This window comes from Gouania willdenowi, chromosome 6, assembly GCF_900634775.1.
Source record: "Gouania willdenowi chromosome 6, fGouWil2.1, whole genome shotgun sequence".
Taxonomy (NCBI): domain Eukaryota; kingdom Metazoa; phylum Chordata; class Actinopteri; order Blenniiformes; family Gobiesocidae; genus Gouania; species Gouania willdenowi.
Genome location: NC_041049.1, coordinates 5,016,130 through 5,034,516, shown reverse-complemented (window position 1 = coordinate 5,034,516; position 18,387 = coordinate 5,016,130). Strand labels below are relative to the sequence as shown.

Below are 18,387 nucleotides of genomic sequence, written 5' to 3'. Positions count from 1 at the left end.
ATAAATCAATGCTACGTAACAGTTGACTTTCTGCTATACACCTTTTCGCGGTGACATCATCATCCGGGACATTTGCCTTAGCAACGCCCTCCGCCATTTTAAGAGGGGTTTATATTTGCCTGACAACCGCTATTTACCGTGGACATGAAGTTTTTACTCATTGTTGTACGAATATTTCAGCAGATTAGAGCCAAAGGCCAAGCACCGATATAAAGGATAGTTACATCTGGTTGGTTTGGAATCATAAGAAACACCTCAAGGTTCATGGAAAAACGACCCAACAACATGGCTAGATGTCCAATGACCTGTTATTTACGAGTACCTCATTAACAACCCTGGTGTCTACACAATGGAGAATATGAGGACTTACAAAAGCTTGGACACTTCCGGGACAAGTGTTTATTGCTTGACGGGGTAGCCAAGTAGTGGATATATATATATATATATATATATATTCTTTTTTTTTCAGCTCTCAGGTAACATTAAATATTAAATACAGAAAGTTGAAATATTTAAAGATTAAATTCTGAGGATTTGGCTGATGTGCATCTATAGGCTGAAATAAAAAAAAAAATGCCGTGATAATGGGCGTGGCTCCAGGAGCAGTTAAGATACGCCCAGTCTATACTATAAAATCTACAAAGAACAATCTATGCTATGCTATCTAGCTACTCAATACACCTTTCTATTTACAATTCACTCAATCCAACCTACTCACAACATATTATAGTCCACAGGTGCTTTTTTTTATAAAAAAAAAAGGCGGAGCTAACAGTGACGTAATAAGTCACCAGGGTTAGGGTTAGCCAATAGCAAAAAATCAGACAAATAGTCGGGTTTCAACCTATAGAGGGCAGCAACTCTTACATTACACCACATTGAAATACTTTATTATTTTTTTGTCCAACTCTTGACGTTTTAATCAAACACTACGTTTTCAGTAGAGAAAAAAAAAATTATTTCATGGTTTAGTTCCCGACCATTTTTGGATCGTGACCATATTTTGATCAAGATTTTTTAAAATTTTTTCTAAAATGAGTTTTTGGTTGTTTGTCATTGTATTATAAATACAAAATAGCCAGGCATTTAATTATCATTAACTAGATTTAAAGTAGTTGCTATTTCTAATTTGTCCAGGTCACACTTTTTCGTAAGATAAATGAACGTTGTATAACCGTTATGCAATAAAAAATAACGTCGACAGCAAAGTGAATGAAAAATATTTTCTTTATTACAATTGTTTCCAGTTTGTAGAAATTATTTCACTGCAACGCTGTCTGAAGTCCAGCTCGTACATTTTGATGCATAGCTCCAAAAGTCCTTTAGTAAACCAGAACCTCACGTCTCTAATGGGACACGAGGAAGGAAACAAGCATGAGATCACCTTCAAAATAAAATCACCAGTACCTTTTTTTTTTTTTGGTTTTACCGACAAATGCTTTAAAAGCCCAGTTACGGATTATGTGCCGTCGTCTTTGTTCCACCGCTGTGATCAAAGTAAAGGAAATGTGGTCAAAGCAGCTTTAAATAGTCACAACAGTAATAACAAACAAAACAAAAAAAACGCTTTAAGGCTTCTTTAGTTCAATTCTGTACAATCATGCACCTTTAGGTTTTTAGCCCTTCAGGGAGAAGATGTAGAAAGCAGTTCTGTCCACTCCACAGCCCACGAACCCACATTGGTTAACATTAGACGTCAAAGAGATCATTTCACCGAATAGATATCATTTTAAACCCTCATTTGTCAATCATTTTTAAAAAAAAGACAAAAAAAAAATCTAGCATAAAATAACATTCCTTTTTTTTTTTATACCTAAAAACTGTTTTGATCGGCTTGGGCAAACAACGAAAACCAACTTTTCGTTCTCTTAATTTTTAACCAGGTTCCTCTAATTCCTGGAGGCGCTACTGTAGATAAAATAATCATGTAAAAAAAAAACAGCGTTTCCTTTTAAACCCATAAATAAAGCCTTTATTCTTCATTTTTAGATCATCTTTTAATCACACAGAGTCGCTTCAACAATGAGGAAGTAGCAGCTCCAGGAATAAGGAGAGGGGTTTCCATGAAGATGGATTTAAGGTTTAAAGAATCAAATCACTGTGCAAGAGAGGGAGAACATGCAAATAATAAATCGCACTAAATATGCTCAAAAACACATTTTATCTTAAAACCTTATTTTTCTTAGTTAGAGAGAAAATGAAATTATTATTGCATGACGTTTAAATATGTTTTATTTTTCATTTTCTTTGGTTTTCACAAAGCTTTTGGACGTTTTGCTGCTCCCTAAAGTCTCATCATTGTTTGCACAAGCCGTCAAATACCTTTAATTTGGTGTTTGAAAAATAAAGATGGACGTTTCCACTGGACGTGCGTCCGTCTGTGATTGGTTGTTTTCTTTCCCCGTCTTTATTGCGAGGTGGTGACGTCGTGGAGGCCGCTGTGGCTCAGGGTGGGGGGGGTCTGGTCGTCTGCTTTCAGGAGCGGGGCAAGATCGCCGTCTAGCCCCGCCCCCTCCTCCCGCCGGGCAAGTCGTCAGTCGCGGTGGGCTTGGCCTGGCGGCGTGATGCTGAACACACGGATGTGGAGGTGGGAGGAGATCTGGAGGCACACACCTGTGCAGTAACGAGCCAGGTCCAGCAGGGAGAGGACCTGAAGGAGGACGGGCACATCTTTGGTATTTTACGTCAATTAATAGTATTCAAAGTATGAAAAAAAACAAAATTACTTTTTCATCATGTGTTTGTTTTATGGATCGGATACCATTTCTCAGTTTAGTTGTTCAGATTTAAAAAAAATAAAATACGATTTTTAGTAGTTATTTTTTTAGTTTAAAAATGGTTTAAATGCATTGAAAGAAACCAAATACTGTATGTCATAATTTAGTGTATAAGTGCTCACTTTCATTTTCTTATATTAAAGTGGTATTATTTCGAGGATAAAGTCATAATTTTACGATAATGAAGTTGCATCTCAATAAAATTGTAATTTTATGAGAATAAAGTGATAATATTTGGAGATTCAAGTTTTAATATTTCTAGAATAAATTGTAATTTTATGAGATTAAAGTTGTAATATTTTAAGATAAGTCTTAATATTTTGAGATTATAGCTGCAATATTTTGAAAATAAAGTCATAATTTTACAAGAATGAAGTTGTATCCTAATAATTTTGAGAATATACAGTAGTCGTAATTTTTCGAGATTAAAGTCATGATATTTCGAGAATAAAATTGTCATTTAACGAGAATGAAGTCTTATCTTAATAAAATTGTAATTTCATGAGATAAAGTGTTAATATTTGGAGATTAAAATCGTAACATTTTGATATTAGTCTTAATATTTCTAGAATAAATTTGTAATTTTATGAGATGAAAGTCTTAATATTTCGAGATTATGGCGGCCATATTTTGAGAATAAAGTCGTAATATTTCGATATTTTATGAGAATAAAAATGAAATACAAACAGGCCACTCGTGTTATGGAGAATATGGAGCATTTAGTGAGATTATATTTCTCTTTAGGTTTCACACAGTGAAATACTGAATACTTACGTTTTATGTATTTAAACCCTTGTTTTACTCAAATGCAGTTGGACAGAATATTTGTGTCACGTGATTGTAATGTAAACGTGTTCCTATCTATGGTTGAACCTTCTAATGTTCAGCTCTGATGTGGTTCTGCTGTGTGGAGGTTAAAGGTTGAGAGGAAAGATGAGATAAAGACGATACTTTATCTCCTCAGGGTTAAAACAGAGCTGCACTTTGAACCTGAAGACTGACAGCAACACCTTCTTCTTCTCTACTTTAAACCAGCAGCTAATGGAACGTCTCAGAGCACGGTGAACCACACATATGGAGTAGCTGAATGTATTTCTTGTCCTGGCGTTGTGCTCACCATGGCGATCCAGAGGACCACGTGCTCGTTGATGAAGCTGTTGAAGTACTGGTTGAGGAAGAGGAGGCCTGGCCCGATGAAGGCCGTGTCTGCCAGGTGGAGCTCACTCTTAGTCATGTGTGCGACCTGTAGGAGAGGAACGCACCAAAAACCTGTTAACGTTTCAGGAGGCGGAGCTTTGCGTCATGATGTCACTGCATCAGCTGGAACCAGTGGAATAAATACTCATTAATTTGCATAAATTGGGCACATTTCCTAATATTTAGTCTGAACACAGTAGGTGTAATTGTGTAACAAAGCAGCAGTTTGTAGTGATTTAACACAAAATATCCCTTTATTTTATTCTAAAAATAGAATTTAGGGAAAAAAATGCTCGGATTTTTCAGTTTTTTATATTTTTTCTTTCTAAGTTTCAAATTATACACATGTGGGAGGGGTCGCCAGATGCCTTCAACAAACTAAGAATATTTTCAGAACAATTTCAGCCCATTTTTGTTTATTTTTACCTTTTGTCTGCAAATACACCAAACTAGCCATATTTTAACCTATTTTCATCACTTTTTCTTGCCATATTTTTTCTCCTTTTAATGCATTTTGCTACATTACTCACATTTCTGCCACTTCTCTATCAAATTTCAATGAATTTTCTGCACATTTTTTCCACTTAACACATTTTCAGCACTTATAAACACATTCCACCACTTTTCCACCTAATGTCACATACAGTATGTTGACCCATTATTGTCACTTTTAACCTTTTCACCATATTTCATGCTTATTTTTTGCCAATTTAACCACTTTCACAATTTCTCATCCCCATTATTTTTAAACTAGTTCTTCCTACTTTTTAAATCACCTTACCCCAACACCCATCACCCATTTCTGCCACTTTTAAGCCAATATTTACACTTTAAACCCTTGTCACCGCTTTTTCTGTCCGTTTTTGGTCACTCTAATTTGCAACTTTTCTGTGTTTTTTTAAATCCAATTTCACCACTTTTTCTGGTCACTTTCAATATTGAAGTTGACTATATACTATGGAAATAAGAATAAACTTCCTGGATAACAGTGGATATTAATCAGATAAATAAATATTGACACCTTGAAGCCTTTTTTTTTACCACTTTTTCTGTCTGTTTTTGAGCATTCTTATTTGCAACTTTGAACCAATTCCTGTGGTTTTTATTGCATGTAAAGCTTCTAAATCTCCTCTCATTAAATACAAGTCTTTCAGTTGAGCTTGTTTGTAAAAATAGGAGCCGAGTCTATTAATAACTAATAATCAGCCGTGTGATCATGAGTAGACGTACCACCAGCTTGTTGGAGATCTTAGCGGTGACCAAGCCGAACGCCAGCAGGTACAAACATGGATGGTGCTGGAACAAGCCACTGGAGGACTTTTTGAAGATGATGAAGGCCAGCGTGAGGATGAGGCCGATGTGGAGGCCAGGGCCGAGCACACTGGTGTCCTGAGGAGAAACATGAGTCAGCAATGTTTCAATTACAATTAATTATAACTCAATTATGATTACGGTCACCAGCATTTTCTTCAATTACAATTAATATTGTTCCCCTGAAAGTCAATTACAATTATGTTCTCAATTACAAAAGTCAAATTCAAATAATCAAAATGACTTAGTCTGAAATAAAAAAACCCATAAAACTTAGCCTTCGTCTTGTGTTAGCTTCCTGTTAGCATCTCTTATGATAACCTTTACAGCTGATGTTTTAAATAATCTGAAAAATAAATTAAAACATTATTTATCATTCAATTAGTTTTTCATCTCTCTTACATTGTTTGTCTAACTTATCTGTGAAAACATAGGTTTTAATATTTTTGTGTGGGCATCTGAGCTTCTGTATAGCCCTTGATTTCATTTTTTTTTTTTTACTTTAAATGGTCAAATGATCCTTAAGAGAGGTGACAGGGAAAGTTGATAAGAAACATGGTTAATAATTGTTAAATATGTACGTGTAAGCAATAGAACTAATATTGTTCACCAGTTTTGCAGTTAATTAAATTGTAATTGACAGTTTTTATAGATTTTCCATGCAAATTACAATTACAAAGTCAATTATCTGAACTCAATTACAATTTAATTATGATTACAACAGCAACGTAATTTCCAAATTACGTCATAATTGTAATTATTTAAACTGAACTTCATCATAGTGACACTCACAGCCACAGTGGAGCCGTTCTTTCCCACACCTCCGTTCAGGATGACGTAGAAGTAGTTGTAGCAGGAGTACAAGGCTCCGCCCACGATGCCAATGATGGGGAAGATGTAGAGCGGCACGCCGACCACGGGTAACTACGGAAACATGTGAAGGGTGACGTTAGGGGTGGAGGAAGAGGAGGATGAAGGTGGAGGTAGAGGAAGCTGCAGCATGCCGAGCGTGATGGGAGGGAAAGCAACAAAAGTCAACACAAAACGAGTAAACAAAAAGGCGAGCGACATCATCAGCTTTGTTGAGCCGGATCATGTCCAATAAAGATGACCCGTTGCCATGGCGTTAGCTACTCATATTTACCTTCTCCCTTCCCATGTGACGTTAAGTCAAGCCTCCAAAGGCAGCACAGAGTGAAAGTGAAACACAAATTTAAAACGACTAAAAGCTACATTTTCAGAGGAAAAAACAACACTCTGCTGCGACTGTAGGCTGGGATGGAAATGTCCCTGTGTGTGTGTGTGTGTGTATACACGCTGTGCATGTAGGCGGGGGGACGGGGGGTGGCGGTTACCGTGCTCTGCCACAGGCTCACGCCTCCAAACGCAGACATCAGATACATGGTGATGATGGCGAACTGCACCTCAGTGACGTCCACCCTGAGCAGAAACAGACAGAGGAACATTAGAGGTCATTTAAAGGGACAGGAACGCCTCCAATAGGAAGTATTAGGAGTGTGACGATATCTCGATACGGTGATATCGTGATATTTTTTCGCATGATAGATTATCTATTTTTTTTCAAAACCTTTTCTGCTTTTTCACTAAAATGTGCAGGTAGATCTTCACAGAAATTGTCACCGTTTGTTGAAGAAACCAATATAATTACTGGAATATTCCACTATAATGATGTCACTGGTAAGAAAGATCCTATTTTGTTTACATAAAGCACTATTGGAGATACTTATTTGTTTACATTGGTATGTTGAAATGTTGCACTAAAATAGTCACTGTTCATAGGACACTTTTTCAATTAAAAAAATGTTTATTTATTTTTTTCTTATGTCATAGATTATCGTAGATTGATTTCTGACCAATATATCGATAATCGCAGTCTCGTCATATCGTGAGATAATCGGTATCGTGAGCTTTGTATCGCGTATCATACCCAGAAGTTCCCACCCCTAGGAAGTATCACATTAAAAATACTCAAATACTGTACTTAAGTAAGTTTTTCAGAGGTGATTGTACTATGTTTTATTTTGGTGAGGAAAAAAAAGCTACTTTTTTTTTTACACAAATACCTGAACTTTCTCACTTCATTATTTATTTTGCTTTAAAACTCCAGCACCGCCTGATCCAAGGCTTGACGGTCAAAACTAAATTTAAAAAATGCATTTATTATTAATAAAGCCATCATAAGGAAGTTGCAAAATGTCAATGCATACGTGTTTATTGTAGGTGTATTTGTGACCTCATCAAGCTGATGACGTGCACGTTAATAACTCAGAATGGAGGGGGTTTTTATTAGACCGGGCTACCGGACTCTAAACGCCACTCACTACGTTAAAATCACTACGCCTCTGTTATTCGTGAACAGATCGGGCTATTTGGCGTGGAGATGTTCCGCAGGTCCGGCCGTAGTTCATTCAAACTCGTTATTAACATATGACAGATCTGATTCACAAATGTGACATTTAAGCTGCATAACATAAAATTCATAATTCAAAGTAAGTCACTTTGAAATAGATTTGAATTCTGAGCAATCAAGATGAAACTGAGATGAATTTGAAACAAGGAAATTAGGACAAATACTTTGTATACTTTTTTTTGGTCTCGTTAGATTCTTTAACTTTACAGAGGACGAAAAAGGAAGAAAGAAAAGTAACAAAACACGTAGAGAAAAGTGCGGGTTAATAGATGGAGAAGCTGAGTTGTGTGGTTTTTATTGTGTTCTAAGATGGACGTTTCTGAGCCATTTTGGTGCATTTTTTGACAGTTTCAACTGTGTATGTGGCAACGCAGCAGCCAGGTGACATGACGGTAGTGAGAGACAGAAACACAGACAAGGAAGAACAGATAAAAACAGGCAGAAATATGTATGGGATCTGATCACGTAAAACAGATTATGATAGATTGGAATTTACTTCCTGAATTAGAAATGACAATATTGTTGTTTTTATTTTATTTTATTTTGTTATTATTTATTTTAAACAAAATGAAGTAGAAATTGCAAAATGACAGGGAAGTTTTGGTTACTTCCGGTGACCCTTGACCCAAATCCAGAACATAGAGCAGCTGAACCACAGCCACGATGAGACACAGAATAAGTTCCACTTTAAAACGTTTCCCGACGACGCATTTTGCAAAGTCGAATTGAACCAAGACTACACTACAGGAGTGAGCTACTCAAGGGCAAAGATCAGGTGACAGTAAATTTATTGAACCTTTGTTCATGTAACAAGTTTAAAACATCTTTTCTTGAAATTTTTATTCTTAAATTGGTGAGCCTGCACTTTGATATATAGGTCTGGGTTTCATTATAAACTTGCTTCCTTAACCTTTCTTTTACTTTTTTTTTTTAATTGTTATTTTTATTTATTTATTTCCTGTATTCTGTAAAGCCACTTTGAGTCCCCAAAAAACCACTATATAAAATTAATTTATTATTATTATTATTATTATTATTATTAAGTGGATATAAGAAACATTTTATTAGTTTTTTTTGTTGCTAAACTTGGAAACTGAGCTCATTCACAGCTGAAAGAAAGAATTAAGAATTTAAATATACTTTCTTTGTATTAACTATACATTAATCCCATGATTTTCCAATAAATTAATAACAATTACAAGCTTCAGTCTGAAGTAGAAAAATATGATTAGATGCAATAACTACAGAAAATTGTGCAATTAGTAAATTTTTTTTAATCGATTAATAGCCCTACTTAAGTTAATGTTTAATTTTTCCTTTAATACATTGAATATGAATAACTTTTATCAACATTTTAACACCAGAACTTGAACTTTTACTAAAGTACAGAAAGTATGTACTTTTGCTTTATAATTGAGCTTTATGGATGACTTTATTCTATTTTTTTAATATATATATATATATATATGATTTTTGTTTATATCATCCATCTCTACAACGCTGGGATGTATGCCAGAAAATATGGAATAAAAACGTAAAATAAATTCATGGACAGTTGGTTTTTCACTGCTTTAAATCAGACATGTTTGCACTTTGTGTAAATTGTGTAACAGTGTGTAGGTGAACACTCATTGTGTGTATTCACAGCTGTGAGGTTAATAAGAGCGTGGCTTACAGGCCAAAGCGCAGCGTTCCCGACACGTAGGTCTGCCAGTGAGCGCAGAAGAACATGAACATCCCAATGAAACCACAGAAGAAGTTCCAGTCCGGGTGACGCCCTATTCCACAGGAAATGCACGTTCCCACGGCAACAAAGACTGAAAGACAGCCAGAGGAGAGGCGACAACGTGAGCGTCTGATCTAAGCAGACGACGACGTCAGAAAAAAATTCTGTGGTTTAAAAAAAAAAAAAAAACACCTGTGGAGACGGCGTCACAGCCGTGATCAAAGAGCTCGCCCAGGGGAGAGCTGCTATTGGTCCGTCTGGCCTGCTTCCCATCGATGGCGTCCAGTGATTGGTAGACGAAGAGGCCGAGGGCCGACGTGATGAATGCCCATGACGGAGCCTGAAGGAGACGGAGAGGAAAAGCGTCACAAAAAACAACTGAAACAACCGTAACTACTGCAAAGAATTTTATTATACAAACCATTTTTAACGTAAGTTTAACGTAGAACTTCAGGTTTTATACATAGATTAACCACAGAGAGGGGTTCTATCACACTGACCCATTCATTTTATACTTTTTGCCCAATAACTAGCCTAACTTTTGCAGAAAAAAAATAATCTAAGGTCTGTAAAGGTTTTTAATCAGCGTTTTTCAACGTCCTTTAAAGTGGTAGCTGCATGTAGAAGTTTAGTATCTACAGTTAGTCTAAAGTGCTTTGTTTAAATACGCTCTGAGCATTTAGACAAAATAACAGTTATCAAGGCTGAGAGCTTTGCTATCATAGCTCCACTGATAATAATAATGGAAGCTAAGCTAGCTAGCTAACTGACATAAGATAAAGTTATTGTTCAGGACGTTTTTAAAGTCTTTTTGCTAATGTTGAAGAGGTTTCACCTCCTGAAAATAAGCTCAACATCTACACGGATTAGAGGTGTTGAAAAAATTTCATTCAAAATGCATCCATGTCGATTTTTTTTCATTTAAAAATATTTTTTTTGCCCAGCTGGTCAAAGACCAGCTTGTGTTTTTTCTCACTTCATTATTTTTTTTATTTAAAACTTCAGCACTGCCTGATCCAAGGCTTGGCGGAAAGAAAGTACCGGTACTAACTTTCTGCATTTATTTGTTGTTCTAGGCATAAACCTCAATAGGGTTGCACTAAAGGCAAAGTTGGTTTAAAAGCCACAGGCAGATTGTATGTTATTTTTTTATTTTAAGTTGTTGGCACATGGCATGTTAAAGCCAATGTTCTGAGTGTAAAATATGCCAATAAAATATATTTCATACATAATGTTCCCATGGAGGTGTACACATTTACAGATTAGTTGATAAGTCATATATATATATATATATAAAAAGCAATAATCGCCTTATACTTTAATATCGAGATGCAGTATATCGTATCGTATCCTATGTATCGGGATACGAATCGTATCGCCAGATGCCTTGCAATATACACCCCTGACACGGATGTTTGCTTTGCAGCTCTTTATTCTCAGTCCTTCTCTCTAAAGTGTCACAGCACACACACACACACGTCAGCGATTACAGACACGTGTTGGTGAAAGATGAAGATAGCACATATCTTTACAGTAAAGGTATCAGAGATTGAAACGTGCTAAACTAGCGCTAAATGAGTACTAAACTAGTACTTTCTACACGTCTTTGTCACACCTAAAGTCATAGATGTAGTCAGGACATGAAATGAAAGAGTGAACACAGGACTGTTGTGGGTGAAGGACACATTTTTTGTAACTCCACCTCCTTTGCTCAAAGTTGACGTTTCCTTTTCAGATAATGTCTTTTTTGTTTTGTTTTTTACCCAAGCTTTGTGCAACGTCAGGCTATACAGATAAACACCACCAAGGAAACTGCTTTTCAAAAACATCTGGCGTCAAAAACATGCACTAATCAAAATTACAAAGCTCATTTATTTTTTATTTTATAATTGAGCCAAATATAGCTAAGAGCCCACCACTTATGAGTCATGTTTACAACATCAATTGTGTTTTATGTATTACCAATAAACGGAAGACGTGCACGTTCACAAGAATAAAAATAAACTACTTTTAACTCAATTCTTTTCTGAACAACGTTTCTCCTGCTGCAGTCATTGAGGCTCCGATTTTACACTTCAGTTTACCGCTATCATTGGCTTTCCCTAATTGGACGTCATTATTGGCTTTTAAACTTCCTAAAAACATGACAAACATGCCAAATCGGTGTTTTTCAACCTTGGGCTTGTGACCCCATGTGGGGTCTGACATGTCTACTAATTGATAATACTGATATTAAAAAATACTGATTAAAAATGCATTTTAAAATGTTTTAACACCACACACAATCTCAAACAACTTTATTATATACTTTCACTTTCTCAAATATAAATCTAGTAAAATAAGATGCAGTATAAAAATATCTGAGCTGGCGCATCTTCAGTTTTACCATGAAAAATATTGTAGAAATGCGTGATATCGTCCCAAAACATGTAGGTGACGGTGTAATCTGGCGTAGAAAAATTTCCTCATCAGGAGGTACAGTATGTCAGTCATATCACAAGATTTCAGAGCAACTTTTTGCGCAAGACTGGAAATTCCCTGACTCTTTGCCCACCGATTTACGCTGAAAAACTGAGTGTAAATGCGTGATAACATAATATGGTGATTTTTTTGTTAATGACTACGTTTAAAAGACACATTTTTAATACCGTAACTGCATCTGGGATTGATCGGCTATTAGCTATTAGTTATCAGCTTTCTTTGGGAAAGGTAACCAATGAATTTCACTGTAGTGTCAAATAGGGCTGGGCAATATTACGTGATTCAATATATATCAAGGTATCTATTTTGGCGATATAGAAAATGACAATATCGCCTATATCGAGATATCCATTTTTTTTACTTGTTTCTATTTAAACAATCACACAGAAGAAATCACATCATACAAGTATATTAGTAATAGAGTACAGTCAAAGTGTCTTAGAATTTTTCCATATTTCTGAGATAGATATTTCATAGCTTATTTTGTATTAAAATACTCGTTTTAGGAGTTGCTGCTTGTTACTCCACAAAACAACATGTAAAGCACACTTAGATTATTGAGTACATCCTAACCCAGACCTTCATCTAACCAAGCCACACTACAGAACTCACTCACACGTTCCGTCCCTTATAGGAGATAAAGTCAAAGTGGCAGATATTGTGCAGCTCTTTTTTAATAAATGAGCCTGTGTGGCATTTTTCATCAGCAAATTCAACCCAGGAAAGAATTGTCTTTCTCTTAAGACCGAGTTAAAAATATTGAGATTCATATCGTATTTTGCTATTTTGAGAAAAAATATTGAGATAGGAGTTTTGGTCCATATCACCCAGCCCTAGCTTCAAACTTTAATTTGGCCCGTGGAATTAATGAATACAAAGTCAAAATCTAGGTTTGTGACTGAGCAGATTCTCTGTGCAGTGGTAGTGGGACAGATGTTTAAATTATAAATTAGTGCACAACGTTGTTGTGTACTTTCTCCTGCAGGATTCCTGGAGCGTTCCACATCCCATTTAAGAACCATGTGTGAAAAGTAGCTACAGCGTGTGATGCAGACACACAGATGTAGTGTGTTTCCTACTGCGGCTGTGGCCCTGAACGCCTCATGGCCAGCTGAGGACAGAGTCTGCTTGTTGAGTTTATCTCGGGGGGTGGGGGTGGGGGGAGGGTCGCTCCAGGCCAAGTCCTGGGCGTCCACCATGTGAGCTGCTGCTGTATTCTGTAGCTGTAACTGTGTGAGTCAACAGAAGTAGAAGAAAACTACAGCAAAGCCTGAGTCGTTTAATTATAAAACACACCGTCAGTGTCACTGTGCACTACAGGCCTCTGATTGGACAAAGGTTTCAATCTGATTAGCAGCAGTCGCTCACTGGACTCTCAGGCTTAGGTTCACTTGGTCAAAGGTCACATCGTGGCTGATCATATATCCACATTCAGGATATCGACACTCTAAAGCCAGTGGATGATAAGCAGTGTTAATTTTGTTGACTAAATATTTTCGTCACTAATATATTTTTGCAGACGAAAAAGAAACAAAAACTAAAAAAGTAGTCCTTGATTGAGAATAAATGTGCGAGACAAATAGACTGACGAAAATCAGGGTGGCTGAACAGGGCGGGACAAACACGAACAGAGTAACCAATCAACAATGAGCGAATCTGACGACAATTTTTTTTTTCCATAAACGAAGCTGGCAGCCAAAAACAGCATGTAGTACAGTACAATAATAATAATAATGCATCAATTTTATATAGCGCTTTATCATAGACACTCAAAGACCCTTTACAGAAATAAGGCATTATTCTTTCAATCCACACTTAGTGATGGCAAACTACTGTTGTAGCCACAGCTGCCCTGGGGCAGACTGACAGAAGCGAGGCTGCCATAGTGCGCCATCGGACTCTCCGACCACCAAGCCTCTTCTTGTTGTGGTTTCAACAATATATCCAGGTGTTTTAAAACAGAGCAGAGCGCAGCTGCGATGATCTTGTCTGTATCGGTCACCATGTTTCTTTTTATACTGCTTTGCGCAGGGAATACGATGTTTTTTCCTGTTTGGCTCTCATTGGCTCAACCCGTCACGACCTAATCTTTTCACAGAGCAAATCCTTTCAACGCATGCGTGAAATGCGTCTACATCTGGTCAGCCTATTTTACTGCGGTTCGTGTACAATAGACCCTTTGTTTGTAAACATTGTAATGTATTTTGGTGGGCGGGGCTTAGCCTGGAGACAAATTACTATAGATATATATATATAAAGACTAGATGACTTACCTGCACTGTTAAACAATGGGGAGCGACGTAGCAACGTAGCGGCCATCTTACCTCAGACACCCTAACTTGCTTAATTTTCAACCAATTTTCAAACGACAAGCGGCAATTTCAACATGTACACGCATCCTATGTCATACCTACGTATAATAAGGTTTGTAATAAGGCAAACTGTTTGTAAATCCATCATTATTTCATCGAGTCAAGAGTTTTTTGTTTCAATACCCTTAACTACTAGTTACGGGAGAGCGCATCAGAACGTCAGTTGTCTGAGGTAAGATGGCTGCCATTGAGCTACGCTGGCAAATCCCGCTTGCATCATCTAGTGTTCATATATGTCTATAATTTAGCCAGTGGTGTTTCCTGTTTTTGCCTCCAGCCATTAAGGGATCTATTTAAAAAGTTGAAACCCTGATATTTAAAAAGAATTAGAAATGTATGTTTTGAGTTAATTCTGATTTATTTTGGTTTTTACCTAATTTTCTGTTTGTTTTTTGAATTTATGATCTTTGATATTTGCACTATTTGTTTTGTATAAATTGAGTTGGAAATTAATACTTTTTGCACATTTTTGTTTGCATTATTATGGGAAAAAGATACCATTTCAAGCCTGACAGTCTGTGTTATTCAGTACTGCTTTTGTATTAAAGTAAAGACACAGTTGTGTTGAAATAAAGTTAAATTTGTGTTTTATATATCCACACAAAAATTACAATAGGTTCAGGTTGTTTCCTATTGCTTGGTATTTTAGTCGACTAAAATTAAGACTAAAATTGAAACAAATCAGATGACTAAAACTAAATTACAATTTATTGTCAAAATTAACACGATGATAAGCCACAGTATCTGAAAATGTGTTTTAAACCTCCAGCTTGTACAATCTTTATCTGTGTGTGTTTCAATTAGATTAACTCTACAGTGAAGAGCGGCAGGAAAACAATTCCACCGGAAAACTGCAGAAACGGCTAAACAAATATACGAGTATGTGTAACAAGATGAACCAGCACACAGCTGGAGGCCTATTCATATAGACAGCTACAGGATCTGGAACTTTTGACACCAGTGAATTTAGAAAATGATATTGATATGGAAACGTATCAGGGACTGTGTACGTTTTCTGCATTATTCGGACCTTTTCTACATAAGCATAATGTGCCTGTGTGTTTTCACCGTGCCAGGATGGCCGAGTGGTCTAAAGCTCCACACTCAACGATCCTTTTTTTCCACTAAAGTGGGTTCAGATACCTCTTTTGTCATATATATTTTTTTCATTTTAACATATTTAACACGGCAAATTCCACCTTTAAAATTACATATACAAAAAATAAATAAATAAATAAACATTTTAGGGTATTTCCTGGGTTAGGGCTAAAATAAAAGGGTTAGTGGTAGGGATGTAACGATTAATCGTAAGGCAGTTAAAAATCGATTCATAGGTATCACGGTTGATATCGATTTTCTGACAATTGAATCGCAGTACTTTTTTTAAACAGCAGAGGGCGCTATATATATTTATCCTTCTCTTGTCCAAATGCTGAGGCGGCGGGCGGAATCTGCTAATACTTTCTTTCTGGCCGCCATCTACTCTTAAACATGTTAATAAATGATTCATTACCCCTTTAGCACCAAAAGAATATCTGTAATATTACGTGAATATCTTTAAAAGTCACGTTTTTTTATTAGCTCTGTCTGCTAGCATAGCATCTCTTCTTCACTGCACAGAATCTCTGCATGGCAACCGACCACTGGGTTACCAGCGCCCTCTGCTGGTCCAAACAAATATCTGACGTAAATACAGTGCAATGACAGTTTTTTGTTTTTTTTTTTAAAGTCCAATTGTTAAGGCACAAAATAAATTTTCAGTTGCACTTTTAAAAAGAAAAAGAACTATTATGCAGTTTCGCATTGTTTATTATAGAACCAGAATTTAAATTAATAGGCTTCTTCATTTGTATTATTCCTTTATTTATTTCATTCAAGATTTATTTTTAGTTAAATTGCATTGCTTTGAATAGTTTATCAAAGGATTCTTTTGACAATTAAAAATAAAAGGAAAATAGTACAGTATTTTCTAGGGAATATTTTCTCTAAAGGAATATTTTTCAGTCATTTGTCTACAGTCCCATTTTGTAAAATAAATCGTGAGAGAATCGTATCGTGAATCGAATCGTATCGGGAGTTGAGTGAATCGTTACACAGTTACCAGTCAATACTTATCAAATAAGAATAATTTTAAAAAAAACTAGGTTTGACGATCCCATGAAGCACGATGAAAACATTTTATAGCAAATGTTATTGTGAAATAAAGGATAACAATGTATGTTGAAATGCCATTTGATTAGCAGACGCATGTTTATAATAACTATGCACACATTTCACAAAATGAAAAAAAAAGTGTCCAGAAAAGTTGGAATAACAAAAACGTTTGCAAAAAAAAAAAACAAGGTAAAAAGCAAAAATTACAATGAAAATATAGCCCAAAAAAAGGCAGATTGAAACAGTAAGTACGCAGAAGTTAACAGTAGAAAAATCTACTCAGAAAGTTACAGAAATGTTTCAAGAAAACTCTAAAAGAATGGTTGAAATTTTTAAAAATCGGTCTAAAATTGTAGGAAAAGTTAGAAAAACAAGAGAATACTATGAATAGAATGTAAACAATGGTGATGATAAATATTCCACAATATTAAATATCCGGTTTAAGGCACTGGAGTGAATAACAGGCAGGTTTGAAGTCAAGGAAGTACATTTAATAAGCTAAGTTCTGTCGAGTAAACAAACATAATTAAAAAAATACACTGCAATGATTTAGATCTTGTATTTAACTTTGAGCTCTGATTTATGTAGGGCTTTAAATTGCAGTGAAACCTAATTTTCAGCTATTTTTAAACGGAGTTCGGCGGGTTCGCCATAGCGACACTACTCCGGGTGGATACTTGAGCCAAGGTCGCCGTCACTCACCTCCTCCGTGGCTTTTGGACAATAATAAACCAGTATAACGGTTGACAACACGTTGACTATCAGTCCCACGATGGTCAGTGTGTTCGGAGCGACCCATGTCGGGATCTTCTGGACCAGCCAGTTCCAGTAAAGCTGACACGGAGGCTCGAACAGGGAACGACCCGAGGCGCTGTATTTATGTTCCTCCAGCCGCTTCAGCTGAGCGGTCGACAGCGGCTCCGGCAGCAGCCAGTGGGTCATGGTGCTTTTATCACCCAGGACCGCGTTTAAAAACTCCCACAAAGTGTCGGACAGCTACACGGTGACTCCAAAGAAGAAGCAGCAGCTGGTTACCGGACATTTATAGCAGGACAAGCCGAGGAGGCCATTTCCTCACAGCGGAACCAAAGTGACGGTTGCTCTGTTTTCTGCCCGGGGACCGGAAGTTAGAACGTGACGGTGTTTTCCTGAAACTTTATCAAATAAATAAAAGCGATAACAATAAACAATCAGTAAAACTACAAGATAAATATTAATATGTCTACATATATCCCCTATTTCCACTGCAGTGTACTTATTTACAACAGGAAACATGTACAAATGTTGTAAAACTAGAAAAAATAAAGATGTTTTGCACCATAAATAAAGCTTTACAGCTAATTTCTGTAATTGAAGCAGGTCAGAAACACGTGTTAGCCCATTTTCACCAGTTAAAAAAAAGACTAGGGAAAGTAAAATAATAATTGTAAAACTGTATAAAAAAATAATCTACATCATAATGAGATACTACATCATAGTAATGAGATACTCATAATTATGAGACACTATCTTATCTCATAATTGTGACTTAGTATCTCATATGTATCTCATAATTATGACTTAGCATCTCATTTGTATGACTTAGATTCTCATCATTGTGATTTAATATCTCATCTGTATGACTTAGTATCTCATAGTTATGACTTTAGAATTGTGTTCTTTTTCGTGCTGCAAACCAATGTATGTCAGTGGTGATGTATCACCATAAACCAAATCCTGTTCTAATAAGATGTAATTACACGAGTTAACTTCCAACTGAAATACATGAATTTTAAAGTTGTTTCTCGCAGCAGGAAAATAATGCAGAAATCGTCTTGGCACGCATGAAAATACAAACATTTCTTTTTGTGACAGCGTAACATCTCTTATTGAAATTGTGTTAGAGAGGCAGATAGGCCTTACTCCTGTCTCCACCCAGGTGTACCTTATCTCCTGACT

At 36.2% G+C, this 18,387-nt stretch overlaps 1 protein-coding gene across 1 annotated transcript; it reads right to left on the bottom strand.

The window, feature by feature from the left end:
* Window positions 1-1,209: 1,209 nt before the first annotated feature.
* On the bottom strand, window positions 1,210-17,563 carry chpt1 (choline phosphotransferase 1). The gene is made up of 8 exons (XM_028450212.1): window positions 17,152-17,563; window positions 9,635-9,782; window positions 9,392-9,533; window positions 6,641-6,725; window positions 6,078-6,209; window positions 5,205-5,363; window positions 3,895-4,020; window positions 1,210-2,650 (listed from the first exon to the last, which is right to left on the bottom strand). The coding sequence occupies exons 1-8, from the start codon at window positions 17,389-17,391 to the stop codon at window positions 2,534-2,536; spliced, it is 1,149 nt and encodes a 382-aa protein (XP_028306013.1). The 5' UTR covers window positions 17,392-17,563; the 3' UTR covers window positions 1,210-2,533.
* Between the last annotated feature and the right edge of the window lie 824 nt (window positions 17,564-18,387).